The sequence below is a fragment of the Scophthalmus maximus genome, chromosome 12 (assembly GCF_022379125.1).
Source record: "Scophthalmus maximus strain ysfricsl-2021 chromosome 12, ASM2237912v1, whole genome shotgun sequence".
Lineage (NCBI taxonomy): Eukaryota > Metazoa > Chordata > Actinopteri > Pleuronectiformes > Scophthalmidae > Scophthalmus > Scophthalmus maximus.
In genome coordinates this window covers 3,779,124-3,796,272 of record NC_061526.1, presented here as the reverse complement: position 1 = coordinate 3,796,272, position 17,149 = coordinate 3,779,124, and the positions used below count along the sequence as shown (strand labels likewise).

Here is a 17,149-nt window from a genome sequence, read left to right as displayed (position 1 = left end):
AAACACACTTCAATCATAATACTGCTACTATAGATCCAGAGGGTCGATTTATTATAGTTAACATTTCTATTCAAAATGCTCATTCATGCACCGCCGATGTATACGGCCCGAATGTTGACCACCCCTCCTTTTTTCAGGCCTTCTTCACCTCACTTTCTGCTCACTCAGACACAGCTCTCACAATAGGAGGGGACTTCAGCCTGGTTTGAAATCCAGCAGTTAACAGGCTCAGTACAGCAGGCAATCACCGTATCCGGAAAAAATCAACAGACACTCTTAAACAGTATTATTATTCTAGTTCTTATAGTTCTTATTGTTTTAATATTGTGCCCCTACTGTTCCTCCTTTTCATATCTCCTCAGTTGTCTTAGTTCAGCTATATCAACTGTTTATTGCCGTTGTTCGGCAGGCTGTCTCTTTGTCTTTTTTTGTCTTTTTTTGTTGTTTATTTGTTTGCCTGTTTGTTTGTCTCTCTCCGCCCCAAGTCCCCCATCCCCGTTCTCTTGCAGGTTTCGTTGCTTTGCGCAATTGTTGTTCTCCTCCGTTGTTTTCTGTTGTCCCCACCCCCCATCCCCGTTCTCTTGCAGGTATGGTCCCTTCTCTGTCGTGTCTGTTTGAGCCCCCGACCCCATTTCTGTCCCTCTGTCCGGCCCGGTGACAAATCATAACATAACTAAATAAATAATAAAACAGACAAGGGAGTATATTAAAACTCTCTTGTTAAAGTAAAATTTGTTGTGTATTCAGCTCCTCATACTGTATACCAGGCTGCGGGGCAGGACAGGTTAAAAGAAAAAAAATTAAAATAATAATAATAATAAATTAGCTTATTTACGAGACAAATACATACTTGTTCACACGTGTTCACCTGCACATTTTTATTTCTCCCTTTTTCAAAGTCCATGAAGTATCCCGCATAGTCAACCTCATATAGAGATGTCTAGTTACCTCTCATGAACGTATTAGTCAGTTATAAGACATTAATAACCTTACCTGATAACCTGACAACAAGTGTGTGTACCTTTTTGTGAGTACAATCAAATAATAACAGTTGACTAAAAGCATTTTGACTAACCCTGTGAAACTGAATGAATGAATTAATGAATGATGTTTAATCAGTCAACTGAAATAATTAATCAACATCAATTTACATCATAAATTGAGAGATTACAACTTCAAACAAATAAAATAATAATAACAAAACCACAAATAAAATAAAAAATGGACCAAAAAGGTATACGCTGAAACCGAGCTTATAACGCCTCATACACCTCGTCCAAACTTACTACACAGTCCAAATAATAACTAAAGATACACATGATTGCACATTTTTTATACAAGGGTATAAAATCAAACCCAATACAACAAGATTTTATTTATCTTTCATCAAATTAAAATGTATCTTTTAGTTTATTTAAAAAAACAGAAAATAATTTTCCTACAGATAAGACCATGACACAGTTAAAATGATCAGTCTAGCCTCCACGTGTGAGGTATGCTTGGGAACACTGTGCACATATTATAACATCACTTACTTTAAAGGAAGTGTTTGCCATTCTGGGAAATACATGAATTGAGTTCATCTTTGCAGTCGTGATACCAAGGATGACGTGCTTTGGTTGAATGATGATTATCGTTTTTGTGTCGGTGTAGATGCTTTGTTTGGAAGTTGTGGTTGGTTTTAATGTTTTGGATTACGATGATGGTTGAACCGACTGGTTCTGGAGTTTCATATGTTCTTCTTTCTCCTGGAGTTTCTATTGGTGCATCAATCTCAGTTGCCTCTGTGGCATAACTAGAAGTTGTTATCATTTCTGTGGATGTTACTTCAGATACTGATGCCACATATATTGTATCTGGGTTTGCCTATTCTGTGTAAACTCGTGGTTTAAAAGGTTTGTACTGTTTCCATTTGTGATGGTGTTGTTTAAGATGTGGGGATATTTCTCGGTGACGTGTTATTGTTTATTTGGCAGATGCTTTACTGGAATTTGTTGTGTTGGCACACCTGTGACGTGGAATGCAAAGGGTTGGTTGTTTTCACAAGAACCAGGAAAAGGGCACATATTTTTCCCGTATTAGCTTCACTACACTGTCTCAGTAGTACAACTAGATTGTAAAGCAGTACAATCGCACCATGTACTGATTGTTAAACCCTATGAGTCATATTGTGATTTGTATATATGGGCTATACAAATAAAAATGTATTGAATGATTGTTGTCAATTATAAATTAGTTTGTGTATGCACTGTGACCCACTTTGTTGTAGATAGGAGAATCTGAGCTGGTGTTGCTTTCAAACAAAGTGGGTTATGTTATTTTAGATCCAGACAGCAGTGTCAGCTGTCATTTCTTTCAGTACATCAAGTGACTCATCTATCAAAGGTGCAGTGTGTATAATTGTTGTAATTGCGGCCATGTTCACTATGGCTGGACTTGTTGATCATCGCATTTGCAGTTACAGTCTGAATAACGAATGAACTCGTCTTAGTTGAGGATACATTTAACACTGTATCAACAGGGGTTGAATTCAATTGTGTCCCAGTGGACCCTTAAGTAACTGCCGTTGTGAAGGGCTCCGAGTTGACCTTATGGCATTGAAGTTGATCAGAACTAATGGATTTAGCGATATGACTGTTTCAGATACATTTGAGATTTGAGAGTTGGTGGTTAAATTTGGCTCCTCTGTCTGTGCTGAGTCTTAGAATTTGCTTTGTTGATGTGCTTGATAACATTGGCTCAGTTCGTGACCTGGTAGCTCTACTGTGTCCTGTGACGTCTGAGGCCTTAGATGTGGCTGGCACGGCAGTCAGAAATATTTTTGTGGGTGAGTCAACAATGTTCGTAGACGTTGGGTTGTCATGCAATGATGCTGAAGGGGGGGGGGGGTCAGTGATTACCGCTGTTGTTCATAAACAGTTAAACAGTCGTCAAGGCCAAAAGAGTTTGTGTGGAATCAGGACGAATCCAAGCTCCAGTCATTGTTTCAGCTGAGGAATCAGTCCTGGGGCATTGTGCACTAAGTGCCAGGGTTTACATGTGATGACTCTTGTTGGCTGCAGGTTCACGAGGAGCAGTCACAGGTGTGCCACGCAAAACAGTATATATTTTTTCCTCCTCTGCTTCTGATGTCTCTCCTTACTCTCAGGTTACATTTGCCCTCAATGAAGCTCCTGCAATTTCTGCTTTTCTGTTGGAGCTAGATGTTGTATTCCCATTTGGAGTACCTGTTCTTGAATTAAATGTTTTTGTCTCCATGGGTTGAGTCATTGGAGGTGTCCATGTTTGTGGTGTACAGTAGATGAATAACGTTTTTTGACTTATTTTCGCAAAAGGTTAGATCCCTTTTTGAGAAAAATAAATAAACCAAAATACCAGTTCAACACTGCTTCAAATACAGATTACTGATGTACTGGACCACGTATTTTGGGGCGTGTTTGTGTGGCTATAATGCTTGACAGATTAATGCGACAGTTTATTGCATCCATTTAATCCAAGTCATTTTCTTTTTTGGGTGCTTAAAATATCTCTTGATTATTGTCTATTCTTACCAGCACCGAGGAAATACACAGCCGTCCAAAAGCACGAGAACAAGTCAGACTTTTTGACCTCATATGTCTGACGCAAGTCAGTTAACGCTACGTAGGCTGACATACCTGCAAGTAAGATTAAATTATAAGTGATAGTCATCCATGATAAGCAAGCATTTCTGGTAACAAAACAATGACAAATAGCTCCAGCTTCCAGTAATTTGTCTCCTAGTATTTGTTGTCCATCACCCTTTACCCCTTCACAGACAACAGCATGTTCTACACGTGCTTAGTCTATGTGCTTAGTCTGTGTGCGTCATATTTACACAGGTTGAAAACCGAATGAGATGATGTCATACATTACATTCCTACCCCTACTGGCACATATGCACCTCAGTGTTTTTTTTAAAAGTATGTCTTCAAGACAGATTTTATTTTTATTTTCGGTTTGTGCCATTATTTTCATTATCTTTATTTATTTATTCATACATTGTTCCAAAATCTGTCTCCAGAAAGTCAGCATACTTGGAGAAAAGTAGGGTTAGCACTTTTACAAACTTTATAGTATATGTACTCTATAGTATAGTCTTTAAAGCCTTACAGCCTTAAGCCCACTGGGAAATTCTGGAAATAACCACTCAAAAGCCTTTTTTTCTTATACTATTTTGCATTGTTTTCTATTTTTGTCAAGCCGGGAAGTTTTTAATTGAAAGCACAATTCAACTGTTTAAGAATGAGGAACTTGCACATGATGAATCCAAATAAACAACCATCATTCAAAAAGGTTTCATAGTCAATGGTTCATTGTTCGTTGATTCTCAGTCATGAGACAGAAATAAAAAAACTAAAACAATGGGCCCTTACAACTCTATGTAATCTAGTGCAATGAATTATTTGCTACTTACTTGTGTAAAAGTACAGTATGTTTACTTTGTTTAAAAATAATGACAGAGCATTTAATTCAGGTTCATTGTCATATATGATGATTTAAATTTGACAGCAGAAGAACATTTGTAATGAAAATAAAACTGGTGCCTACATTACTCATTAAGGTAGGCTACAGAAAATGGTAAATTCACTTCTTCCTGGAAGAATTTCTGTTTGGATCGTATTTATTGTTTTACCAAACTGTATGCCACAATATCATGCCTGAAATTTAAAATGTATTCTTTATGAAGTAATGAAAATTGCTAGACTAATTCAAGTTACTCTCATCTCTCACTTCACCTGAACTGCTGCTATTTTTGTGTAACCATGTTGTATTTTATTTTATGTCCAGAAGGAAGCCAAACACTTGGCTCATTGTTACCTTTCTCAAACACACCTGAGAGGTTTCGTGACTGTATCATGCACAGACGTGATGCTATCGCTGTGACAAAATCTGGTTCCTAGGGCATTTATAGCGTTCATATGACACAAGGCCAGCACACACACACATATATATATATATATATATATATATATATATATATATATATATATATATATATATATATATATATATATATATATATATATATATATATATATATATTATGCCTGTCATATAATGAGTTTATAAGTCTAAAAGAATAAAATAAATTATAAAAAATAGTATTAGTATTGAATATATTCTTAGGACTAAAATAACAGAGATAAACCGAATTTTAATAGACATTGGACAAATTTCATAGATAAAGGCGTTCTACTTAAAACTACAATTCCCACAATCACCATTTGTAAATAGTATGGAAACCCGTATGTCCAAAAAGAACATTATCGCATTGCCATGCTACTGCTGCTGTTCTTAAAGGAGACGCATCCTAAACAGACCAGGTGTCAGCGGAAGAAATATGAGGTTTGCTATAGCTTTAAGAAGTAAATAATGCTCAGTGTTTGTAAGATTATATTCTTCATGCAACGTGAATTTTTAAAATTATTAAGCTAGCTAATGTAACGCCTGTGTGGAGGCGGAGAATTTACTCTTGACTGAGCTAACAAAAACTTGGTCCCACTTGGGCCTACTACTTTTTGCTCTTTACATTTTATATTTTCACAACTAAGGAATACAACAAACAAACAAAATCAGTAAGGCTCGAAACGGTCGGAGGGACAGCGGCATGGACTCGGAGAACGAGGTCTCGGGCGCTCGTCCTCTGGTCGAGACAGCCGGAGACTCCGCGGAGGCCGCTAACCCATCCACGGCCTCGGGTGGATCGGCCGGGGGGAGCAGGGGACGCAAAGGGCGGGCGACGACTGCGGCGACCTCCCCGGACTCTCGGCGCCGCGCCGGGGGCTCTGTGCGCGTCCTGCGGGCCAGGGGCGCCGCGGCCGGCGCAGCCAGCGAGTCCCAGAATGCCGGCGCGGCGAAGAGAGCTCCAAGTGCGCTGCGTGGAAGAGGGAGACCCGCCGGAGCCCGCTCCAAAAGCTCACCTGCCCCGCAGTAAGTGCGCGCACGCGAACGCCCGTCGCAGCGACACGCACTTGCAAGGGGCTTGTAAGCAGCAGCAGTGAGACTCCACTGCAAGGCGGCTATAATTGTCGGAAGTGTGTTGTATCACTGGGGGTTCTTAAAGCTATAGATTTACCAGATATCGAAACCAAAGCAAGATCGTTGAATACGTGTCTGTACTCATGTCACCCCGTCCTTGTTCACTGCAGACTTCAAACATATGATGTGATACAGATGTTTTTTGCCACCGTCTCTTTCTCACAGAACTGCCATCAAGAAGTCCTCGGCCGTGAAAGGTACACACACTCAAATGCACGTCGTCCATAAGAAATACATTAGATATGCACGTCCCTGACACTGTGGCACACTGGCTCCCCCAGCATCCAAACACACTCACGGACCCAAGCCGTCCAAACCCGGAAAGGGCAAAGGGAGACCTCGAACGCATGCATCACACACCACGCCGGCATCAGCATGCAAGCCTGAAGCGGAGATGGAGGCTTCATCGTGTGGTAAGGAAAAAGATGACATGGTTTTTACTACACACTGTACAATAGTTCAAATGTCAAGACTGCAGTGTTTTAGAGTATTTTAATACAGCAAGCTCAAAATTCATAAAAATGTGTTTTCCAGGGGAGGAAACGGGTGCTGTGAAAGGAAGCGATGACGAGTGAGTGTTATTGAACTTATCAAATGAGCAGCACAGAGAATTTTAAGATTTTTTGGCTTTTTTTGCCAGTGTGAATTTCATTGTGGCCAGCACGGTGTCCATGTCCACATGTAGCATTGCAGATCAAGACGCAGCTCTCAGCGACGACCCTCCATTCAGAGATGACCCAGATGACCTCATCTACCAACCCGGGACAAAGATGTATGCTGAGCTCACTGCCTTTCCTAATGTGTATTCAAAATGAATGCTATTGTATATAAAGACTGACCGCGTGATGAAGATTAAAATGTAAGTTTCAATACTAAGTTATGATGTATCTTGTGACTGTCCAGGGAAAAATCAAGGCGGTGTACAACGCTCCAACGAAAAGAAGTAAAAGAAGAGGAGCCGGAGGCGGAGGAGGAAGAAGAAAATGGCATCAAAAAGGAAGAATCAACTGAGATTGATGCTCAGATGGAGGATGGAGTGGGTGATAACATAGAGCCAACCAGGAAGTAAGCAAAGTATGAATTGATGATAGGAAGGAATGCACAGAGGAAGTGATGATTTTACCCACTGCTAATAGGAGCATTTGAGGTCGGACATCTGAAAGCAGGCCACTAAGACAGACCTTTGAATCTGTGTAATGTAGGGCCTTGTTCTGTCTGATCACCTGCTGGCTGTAAAAGCATATTGTGAAAGACTCTCCTGATCAGGACATGAAATAGTTTGAGTTATTAAAAAATGTTTAAATTAATTTATATTCAGACCATCCAAACTGGCCAACATTCATTATTTTCACCGTGGAGCAACAGCACCTGTTTCTCAAGCTGAGGTGATGACAGAACTAGAAGGGCACTCAGAGAGCGCAGACCTCAGACAAGGGCCACACCTGATCTTACTGTGTTGAAGAAAAAAAACAATTCCATGATGCGTTCGTTTATCTGGACCTGCTCCAAAATCGCTGCAGGAAATTGATTATGTAGATTTCGAGTAAACCTGCAGACAGACAAACACACAACAATGAAAACACAACCTCCTTCCTTGGCGGAACAAATCAATGCCTACAACTTTTTTTTTCTCCCTGACACTGAGCTGTCTTCTGTCCATCAAATTTAACACGTTAGATTTTACGAAGTAAAGATTAAAATGGAGCAGGGCAAAATTAATTTACTATGCAAGCGTTGTCAATGGAAAAACAACTAATACACAAAATTACAATACATGCTACCATCTACAGATGTAGTAAAAACAACTTGTCAAATGCAAAGCTGAAACCTCAAGCACATATCACCACAGCACACATTAGAAGAGTGATCTAAGTTTGGTTTGACAATTTAAAACTAAACTTCTGAATTTGTTTCTATTCAGGCGAGGTAGACAGCAAAAAGATGGCAAAGCCCCACGGCAACCAAAACGAAGGTAAGTCTTTATGTCATAAACTATTGATAACTTGGGTTGATTGAATAGAGCATTATTATTATTATTGTTATTATTATTATAATAGTTTCCTCTTTTCTGCCCTCAGGAAAAAGCCCCCAGTGCAGTATGTCCGCTGTGAAATGGAAGGCTGTGGTACTGTCTTAGCCCACCCGCGCTACCTACAGGTCTGCCAGCCGGTCAGCTGTTAGCATGACAACCCCAAATATTTTTAGCGGGACTGTCTGGAAGTTTGAATTGTACTATAGCTAGAACATTCGCTTACCCATTTAAATAAAACCGCTATATTCTCACACGCTACATTTAATATGAACTTTTCTTTTGGTGCAAAGACGTTGATGTTTAAATGATTGAAATGTGAGTGACATTGTATCTGTTGACCAGCTCACTCTTTCCTCTGTCTTCTCTTCATTTCAGCACCATATAAAATACCAGCACATGCTGAAAAAGAAGTACGTGTGTGATCACCCTTCATGTGGCCGTTTGTTTCGTCTGCAGAAGCAGCTATTGCGCCACGCTAAACACCACACAGGTGATGTTCAGGCACCGATTATTCATGTACACATTGTTTATGTACACATTGCACTATACATTATGTTTGGCAATACTGACTCCATTTCTGAGTTGCTTGAAATCCTTAGTTGTACATTCCAAGCCGAGATAAAATGAGGAAAGGAAGTTTTTATTGTTGTGTTGTTTGTTAACTTCTGCTAGTCATTTGTCTTTCAGATCAAAGGGACTACATATGTGAGTATTGTGCTCGCGCCTTCAAGAGCTCCCATAATCTTGCCGTACACAGGATGATTCACACAGGAGAGAAGCCAATACAGTGAGTGGGAACAACAGTTTGCAACAACAATGACTTAATAAACCATATATAATACACAGAATGTCTTTAATTATGTCTCTGTTAACTATAAATATTCACAGTATTGTTTGCATCATTGTTAACCAATATAGATGAGACTTGAGCTTCAAATCCATTCGCCCTATAACCTGTTCCCTGTCTCCAACTTGTGGCAGGTGTGAGATCTGTGGCTTCACCTGCCGTCAGAAGGCCTCCTTAAACTGGCATATGAAGAAGCATGATGCAGAAGCGTCCTACCAGTTCTCTTGCTCCATTTGTGGCAAAAAGTTTGAAAAAAAGGACTCTGTTGTTGCTCACAAGGCCAAGAGCCACCCCGAGGTGCTCATAGCTGAAGCCATAGCAGCTAACGGGGGCCCAGTCATGATCAGTCCCACCCCAGAAGACGTCCCAGTGCTCACCCAGCCTGACCAGCCGTCTGTCAGCCAGGAGAGCCAGGAAGCGGTGGGTGGTATGCTCACTCCGCTGCAACAGGTGGTGCTCCCACTTGCGCCACAGACTCAGATAGACGTAGCTCAAGGCCAGTTCCTCCAACTACCAACGCACCATGTGGTGCAGGTAGGACACCAGCAGCAAGCCCCTACCTTATTGCACCTCACCACTGCTTCTCCTGCTCACCTCTCCTGCGCCGGCCACACCCAGCTCACCCAGCTCATCCAACTCCCCACCCTTCCCGCCGGCACTGTCACATCCATGACCAGTGCGGACTCGCAGGGCACCCTCCTCACCCTGAGCTCTGTCACCACTTTGGCCTCCCAGCAGGCCGTGCAGTGGGGCAGGGAGGCTGACGAAGTTGCCCAGATGCCCGCGGAGGGCGAGCTGTGGGAAAAGGTGATAGTGGGCGAGGTTCATCAGGACGTCGGGGAAATGATTTGGGAGAGCAGCAGGGAGAGGAGGAAGGAAGATGAGGGGATCGTTTGGGAGCGGGAGGGAGAGAGACAGATTTTGTTACAGTGTGCCGAGATTCAAGGAGATAATTTAATGTAGATAGACGGCTAAAGAATGAGGAACTTCGGAAGGGAAAAAAAGACTGAAGGCATTTCAAAAGTAAATAAGCTGACATAAATATTTGAAATAACATTTTATCTCCATGGAGTATAATAGTAGTACACAGACAGAGCTACTTCACGTCAGGGAGTATGATTTAAAATGTAGATAACATACTCTTCTTTTATCAAATAATATTTTAGATCTTTTTGTTTGTCACCCTGTATATATGTATGTGAAACCCTTTTTTTAGACTGAAAGACCATAATAATGTACAAGAAAGTTCAAAATGTCATTTATTTTCTCATAGTAATCCTGTTCGGTTTATATGCATCTATTTGTACGGCGAGTTGGTGAGTGTCCTCGACATAATTGGGTTAACTCCCAGTAGTTAAAACTTACAGAAATTAGCTGTGAGCAACAACTCCAAAAAAAATTAGGTTCTCGCTCCAAGATCATCTTTATACGTTTACAATATAAGACGTGTGCCGGTGATCCTCGACAATGAGCTGAAGCAGTTAAATGGAATTCTGCCATTATTCATTTTATTTTTACACTGGTGCTTTTCCTGCCAAAAGCGTCTACATGCCTCGTAAAGAAAGATCTACATACTCATTTGTACTTGTTTATTCACGCCCTGAGCCTGAGTGGTGTCACATTTCCCATCCAAACTCTACTTCACTTTTGTTGCATAATTTAGTTGGTTTTCACCAATCCTTGCATTGTTTTTATGTTTTACAGTCACTGGCAACAGTTTTATGATCCAAGAAACACAGTGGAATAGTTTGATGGGATGAGAAAAAAAAAAAAATTCCCTCAACGATTTTCTTTGAAAAATAGGTTGATTATAAAATATACCTCTTGTACACTGCCACTACTACTGAGTTCTCGTGAACCTAATTTATCCCAAAAATGTTTCAGAATAACTATGATAAATAAATCATGTTCTGAAGTCTTTGGGTGGGAGTATTTTATTTGGACAAACCCTTTAAACGAGTTGCTATCTAACTTTACTTACAAAAAAATCCAGGAGAGTGTCTTTTATGAGAAAACATTAAAAAAAAATCGAATAAGATTAAGTAAAACAAAAAAAAATGAGTCGATCATAGCTTTGTCGTTGTGTGACGAGAAGATTGAGTGAAGGGGGTAATAAAAGGGTATGTAGTTTTTTCAATTTGGTGTCTTGACAATAATATAGAATTTGTCCGATTTTAGTTACATTTTGCTTAGATATGACATTATGGATATGGATACCAAATAACACACTTCCTGAACGCCTCTTATAATCAGAGACTGTTATCAATTAAGAATCTGGTAATGTTGTTGTTGTTGTTGTTTTTTACTGGTAAAGTAAATGAATGAATCAACCAATGCAAAACATGAGTACCCCGAGCGTTTGTCCCCATCGTGTGTACAGCTGTCAAATTATTGCTCCCTTTTTTTTTTACTGTTCAAATATATAATTATGTGTGGTATGCTCTGCACCCCATGTGGTTTCCATAAAAAAAAACACCAACAAAAACAAGAGTTTTTATTATTTGCTGAAGGATGGGTGGGCCGCACGGTGACGGGTTTTTTTTTTTGGGGGGGGGGGGCTCTTCTGTGCGTCCCCCTAAAAACGCCCCTGTGGCTGACGGAACCAATTAAATCCCCACTGGCTGCGTGCTGGCCCGCATGAGCGCCACACGCCGACACAAACACGCCGCAGCGACGCACTGGCTCGCGGGGACTGGACGGGACGGGACGGGACCGGGACGGGACGGGGACCTCCGGCCCAACTTCAAAATTGCTGGAACATCGACAACAGCGAAAAGAAAAGGAATAATAATAATACCATTCGACATTCACGCCGCTGGGGGTCGTCGGGGGGTCGGCGGGGGGTGGAGTTCTTTCCCCCTTCTCTGCGATCTTCGTCCCGCCCGCTGCTAACCCACCGACACACACGGCGCCGGGGGGCAAATGGCAGAGCAGCAGCAGCAGCAGCAGGAAGAGGAGGAGGATGATGAGCAGCAGCAGCAGCCGACGACAACGACGACCGAGCTGGACGCGCCGGCGGCCGGCCGGACGCGGACCGGGAGAGCGGCGGCGCTTGCCCGGCTCCTGCACCTCGAGTGCACCCGGCTGCTGCAGCTATACGTGAGTTCTCCGCGTGCGCAACCGCTGTGTCACGCGCTCCAGCCCGTCCCGTCCCGTCCCGTCCCGTTACTCTGGCTACCTGGCGCGTTTGAACCATGCGTCTGTGTAACATGGATCCGTGTGTGTGTGTGTGTGTGTGTGTGTGTGTGTGTCAGTGAAAGGGATGCTCTGGTGCAGAGTGTAATCATGCTAAAAAGTCTCCCCCGTTCCTAATGGATAGAGTGCATATGATTTATTTTTTCTTCTAGCTGTCATGCTGCAGTGCCCCCCCCCCCCCCCCCCCCCCCCCCCCCCCCCCCCCCCTTTGAAAGCACCTTTTGATTGATTAGCTCAAATACTTACTATTACATTATTTCCTTTTTTTCTTTATGGATCTATGATAAAGAATAAAGCTACAAGTGCAAGGCCGGCAGCATCTCACATCTCCTTTGCCTTTGCAGTCCTCTCATAAACATGTCGTTTTACTTCATCCTGTCCAGAAAGAGAGAGAGACCTTCCTGTTGGACCACACCCCGGACAGTGGGCGCATTGTGTCCTTGTCCCCAGACTCGGAGGAGCCCAGCACAGAGGAGAAGGTGCAGTGGCTGCACTCAGCTCTGCGGCAGTGCTTGGGGCTGCTCCACTGTGTCATTCACAAGGAGGAGGAGGAGTGGGGTGAGCTGGAGGGCGACTACGAGGCCATGAGGAAGAGCGTCCAGGCCCGACTGGAGTACTTGCTCCACAGCACCAAAGATCTGTTGCAGACCGAGAGCGGGACCCTGGAGGTCACCCCTGACCACCGATGTGACGAGGTGACGTACAGTTAGGGAGCCCGCCGTCCTCTCGTGGGATTACATTATTTGTCAGACATCAGTATAAACATGACATTTCATCTTCCGCTTACACACTGAAAATCACAAAACAACACCAGTTGCAGCATTAACTATAGTTCTGTATACTTTCAAATAATATCTTTTTGAGAAAACCCTCAAATAGTTTCAAAACAAGAAAGCAGAAGAAAGGGTTGAAAGAAATGCTACAAGGCTTAAATTTATCCTGGTAAAACAGGCTACTTTACAGTAAATGTTACAAATGTGAACAGCCTCTCAACAGCCTTTTTGTGCGTTAGCCTAACTGAAAAAAAAATCTATTTGTATGTAACTTTCATTTTCAACATGAAATATTTTTTATCACCGACATGTTCAAGTTGCATTTGTTATTGTATTATTATTATAATTAAGAATTTCACTAAACTAGATCAGATCTGACACAAAAGTATTTTGGCACAAAGGAACCCCACTCAAAGCCGATGATTGACTAATCCCTGGATTCTGTCACCAACACGCCAAATTACATAAAAAATGTCTTTCACATTTATCTCATCAACACTGTCTATCAGTGGCGGACTCAGGCTGTTTGAGGGGCAGGGGCGAAAAATAAAGGGGCACCTCCTGCACGACATAGGGCCCCGTGTGTGTGTGTGTGGTGAGCTTCCCCCAAAGGAAGTTGTACCTTAGGTGTGTGCTAGATCACAGGCGTGTGTATATTACATCACAGGAGAATGTTTGCCTGTGATCCTTGCATCAACAGGATTGTTAGGTAACGATTATCAAGAATAGAAATTAACGACCATACTGCAACATATCTAATCAAAAAGCATTCGGTATACAAGAAGGGCATGAGCACATACTGTAAGTCTGACAAGTAAATACACACAACTGTAGCCAGCAGAACACTGTCTCATAACTCAGAAATACTATTACATTTGAAGAACAGAACAGGAACACTAACAGGGAGTGCATAGAGGCATGGCCTTTTCTTATTTTTCCATTACACTTCTCACTTGGTAGGGCATCTAAGAGGGCACTTCATGAGTTTTTCATCAGAAAGGCACCTGTAAGGAACCTTCATTTTATCCCATTGTAAGTGCACCTATCTGGCACCACATCACATTTTATCAACTGGAGGGGCACTTTCCATCAGGGTAGCACCGAATTGGGCTCGTGTCCTCACCTGTATGAGTACCGCACAAAGCACTGCATCCCATTTTTTTCTGCTGGAAAGGCCATCCTCTTTGGGGCACCGTCATGTAGGGTCGACATAGAGGGATCTTCATAACGGCACCCTTTTCCATTGGAAGGGCACCCAAAAAAACCCGTCAAGTTTAGACCATTGTAAGGGCACCTTACAGGGCAATAGTGAGTCCACCAGTGCTGTCTATGATGCATTTTTGGCTAACTCAGCTCTCTGCAGCCCACACACAGCTAACTAAATTATGAGTATTGATCAATAACCGATATTGGTAAAAGCAGTAGCCATCTCGAGCCCTTTAGAGACGTTTGATGTTCACATGCTCTCTTCCGTGTAGGAGACCGATGGTGCCGGCGGAGCTTTTGGGCTCAAAATGTGGACCTATCGCGTGCTGCTGGAGCTGATCCACTGGGCCGACCATGCAGCGCAGACCCTCCACATCTTACACACCGAGAGGGAAGGAACAGAGGAGATCTAGTTCCCCCTTTTTTTTCAGCCCAGCTACATCTACGAATGAACTCACTCAACACTAACTGCCAGCTTTGTCTTTTACTTCATCCAAATGAAATATTCGGTCATGCGGAATATTCTCTGTGAGAACTAGAGGTTATGAATACACTGCTCAACTAAAATCACAGCTAAGCTGCTTTCAAACAAAGCCCGGTAGACGGCTTTTCCCAGACGTTGGTATTTCCACAGTAAGTGCTAAAATGACCTCTAGTTTCCCCACAGTTGCAATTTCCTTTGACAAAGACGTGAGTGCAGACTCACTCTTAAATGCAGCGCGTCTGCCCTCCCTATAAAGGTTGGTTTGCTGCGTGCAGTGGCAGAGTTAGACTGTTTGGAAATGTCTTATTTTGTATAGTGTGTAATTTATTTTATTTAAGTTGGTTTACCTTTTGATGACTAAATATCTGCTGTTCCTAACACTCCAGAATCTACTAACTGCTAGAATGTAGCCAAAAATATACGACTGTTAAAACTGTGACTGACATGCAGCTGAATCTGTAGCCCTTTGCTATTTTAATAGGTCACGTAGCTCTTGACGTACCCCATTATTAACATATCTAATCTGAATAATTCCACATCAAATGTAATGTGTTCATATATAGAGGCTGAAATGCTTGTATATTTCATAGTTTGACACAATCTGTGATGATCCAAGTGTCATGTTTGCTGCTCTCGTCACCAGGTTCTCTCCTGATGTTATACTTGAATGTGCTGCTACACTGTTCACAAGTTTCAACTAACGAACATGTGGCTCTCTAACATTTTCTGCCAGATGTTGGAGAACCACTGCATTAGACTCATATTGTATGGTAGGTTTGTATTGTCCGTAGCCGAACGTATCAAACACTCCACACGCCACAACAGCTAACACTGTAGTGTAAAACGCCTGACACAGCATAGACTCAGACTGCGTGAATGAGCTGTGACTGGTAGGGTGAATTTCTAAATGCCAGGCTCTTCTTTTTATCTCTGTGATAAATAACTGAATGTGCATTGAAAATTAAAAAACTTAATCTTAACCCTGGTGTTTTGCTGACGCCGGCTTTAATTTCTCATTAATTTCTAAACCCCACTGCTTTGCAGAAACAACCATTTAACCCCTTTAATTATTTGGTAACACTTTCATTTTACAGGTCATTAATGTCTTAATGATTTCAAAGGAAGTCTTGGAGAAAGACCTTTATAATTTGATACTTAGAGGTAAAGTAGAGTCAGGGTAAGTAATTCATTTCTTAGACCCTGTATGTAATTCAGTGTAGTGGTTTCCATCCTCAGAAGATAAATCTGATTGTATCAAATCTTGAACTTAATTGTTAGATTGTGAGCAACTGCATTTCTTTAAATGAAACCACCCTAGAGTCACTCTTAAGTGGAAAATGGTTAATACTCTACCGACATTATTTTTTTCATTTGTCACCTGTGAAAACGGTTGGAAACCACTGATTTAAATATAACAATCTATCTTGTGAGCGTATGTGTTTTAACGTAAAACCTCCTCAATGTTAAAATCTGAATTTGCAAAGTAACTAGGAGCTTAAACTTTGACATTAATGTGGTGAAGTAAAAAAAAAGGGCAATATTTGACATTGAAATGTTTTGCAGTGGAAATATGAAATCCCAAAAAAAGGAAATAGTCAAGGACAGTAGCAGTGCCTCAAAACTGTACATTAAAGTACTCCAACACTTGAGTACATGTATTTATTTACTTCCCCACCACGGGGAAACAGCCCTGCCTGAAAGCAAAAGCATTGATGTAATTGCACGTGCATGCATCGAGTATCACATGTTCCGCTGAACTTAATTGTTAGAACTTAATAGTTAGATTGTGAGCAATTGCAGTTCTTTAAATTAAACCACCAGAGTCAATTAAAAGTGGAAATGGTAAATATTTTTTCACTTGTCACCTGTGAAAATGGTTGGAAACCCCTGATTTAAATACAACAATGCATCGTGTGAGCTAATCATGTGTTTTAATGTAAAATCTTACAAAAAAACAACCCTCATTGTTAAATTCGAATTTGAAAAGTAACTAGGAGCCTTTGACATGAATGCAGTGAAGTAAAAAAAAAAACTGCAATGTTTTGCAGTGGAAATATGAAATGGCAAAAAAAGGAAGTAGTAGCAGTGCCTCAAAACTACAGCAAAGTACTTGAATACTGGAGGAAATGTATTTAGTTACTTCCACACCACTGGAAACAGCCCTGCCTGAAAGCAAAACCATTGATGTAATTGCACGTGTATGTAGTCAGTATCACGTTCTATAATATTGAACTTAATTGTTAGATTGTGAGCAATTGCAGTTCTTTAAATGAAACCACCCGAGAGTCAATTAAAAGTGGAAATGGTAAATACTTTACAACATTATTTTTTCACTCGTCACCTGTGAAAATGGTTGGAAAAAAAACTGTGACTTAAATACAGCATAAATTAAATATACATGTATCTTGTGAGATAATCGTGTGTTTGAATGTAAAAAAAAAACAACCCTCAGTGTTAAAATCTGAATTTGAAAAGTTACTAGGAGCTTTTGACATAAATGCAGTGAAGTAAAAAAATATATATAATATAATATATAATAATATATTTGACAC

The 17,149-nt window shown here is 41.3% G+C and overlaps 2 protein-coding genes across 3 annotated transcripts; both read left to right on the top strand.

The window, feature by feature from the left end:
* The first annotated feature begins 5,207 nt into the window (after positions 1–5,207).
* Positions 5,208–10,859, top strand: LOC118289121 (E3 ubiquitin-protein ligase ZFP91). Of its 2 annotated transcripts, XM_035615859.2 has the most exons (12): positions 5,208–5,367; positions 5,574–5,952; positions 6,226–6,257; positions 6,342–6,473; positions 6,595–6,631; positions 6,746–6,832; positions 6,964–7,125; positions 7,982–8,032; positions 8,139–8,217; positions 8,468–8,582; positions 8,780–8,879; positions 9,074–10,859. In XM_035615859.2, the coding sequence occupies exons 2-12, from the start codon at positions 5,630–5,632 to the stop codon at positions 9,900–9,902; spliced, it is 1,947 nt and encodes a 648-aa protein (XP_035471752.1). In that variant the 5' UTR covers positions 5,208–5,367; positions 5,574–5,629; the 3' UTR covers positions 9,903–10,859. The 2 variants fall into 2 exon arrangements, with proteins under 2 accessions (XP_035471752.1, XP_035471761.1); XM_035615868.2 differs by lacking the exon at positions 5,574–5,952 and having other exon boundaries at positions 5,306–5,367.
* Positions 10,860–11,502: 643 nt separating this feature from the next.
* Positions 11,503–15,577, top strand: LOC118289170. Its single transcript, XM_035615966.2, has 3 exons — positions 11,503–12,038; positions 12,518–12,829; positions 14,386–15,577. Exons 1-3 carry the CDS (start codon positions 11,862–11,864, stop codon positions 14,524–14,526), a joined length of 630 nt encoding a protein of 209 aa, XP_035471859.2. The 5' UTR covers positions 11,503–11,861; the 3' UTR covers positions 14,527–15,577.
* The last annotated feature ends 1,572 nt before the right edge of the window (positions 15,578–17,149 follow it).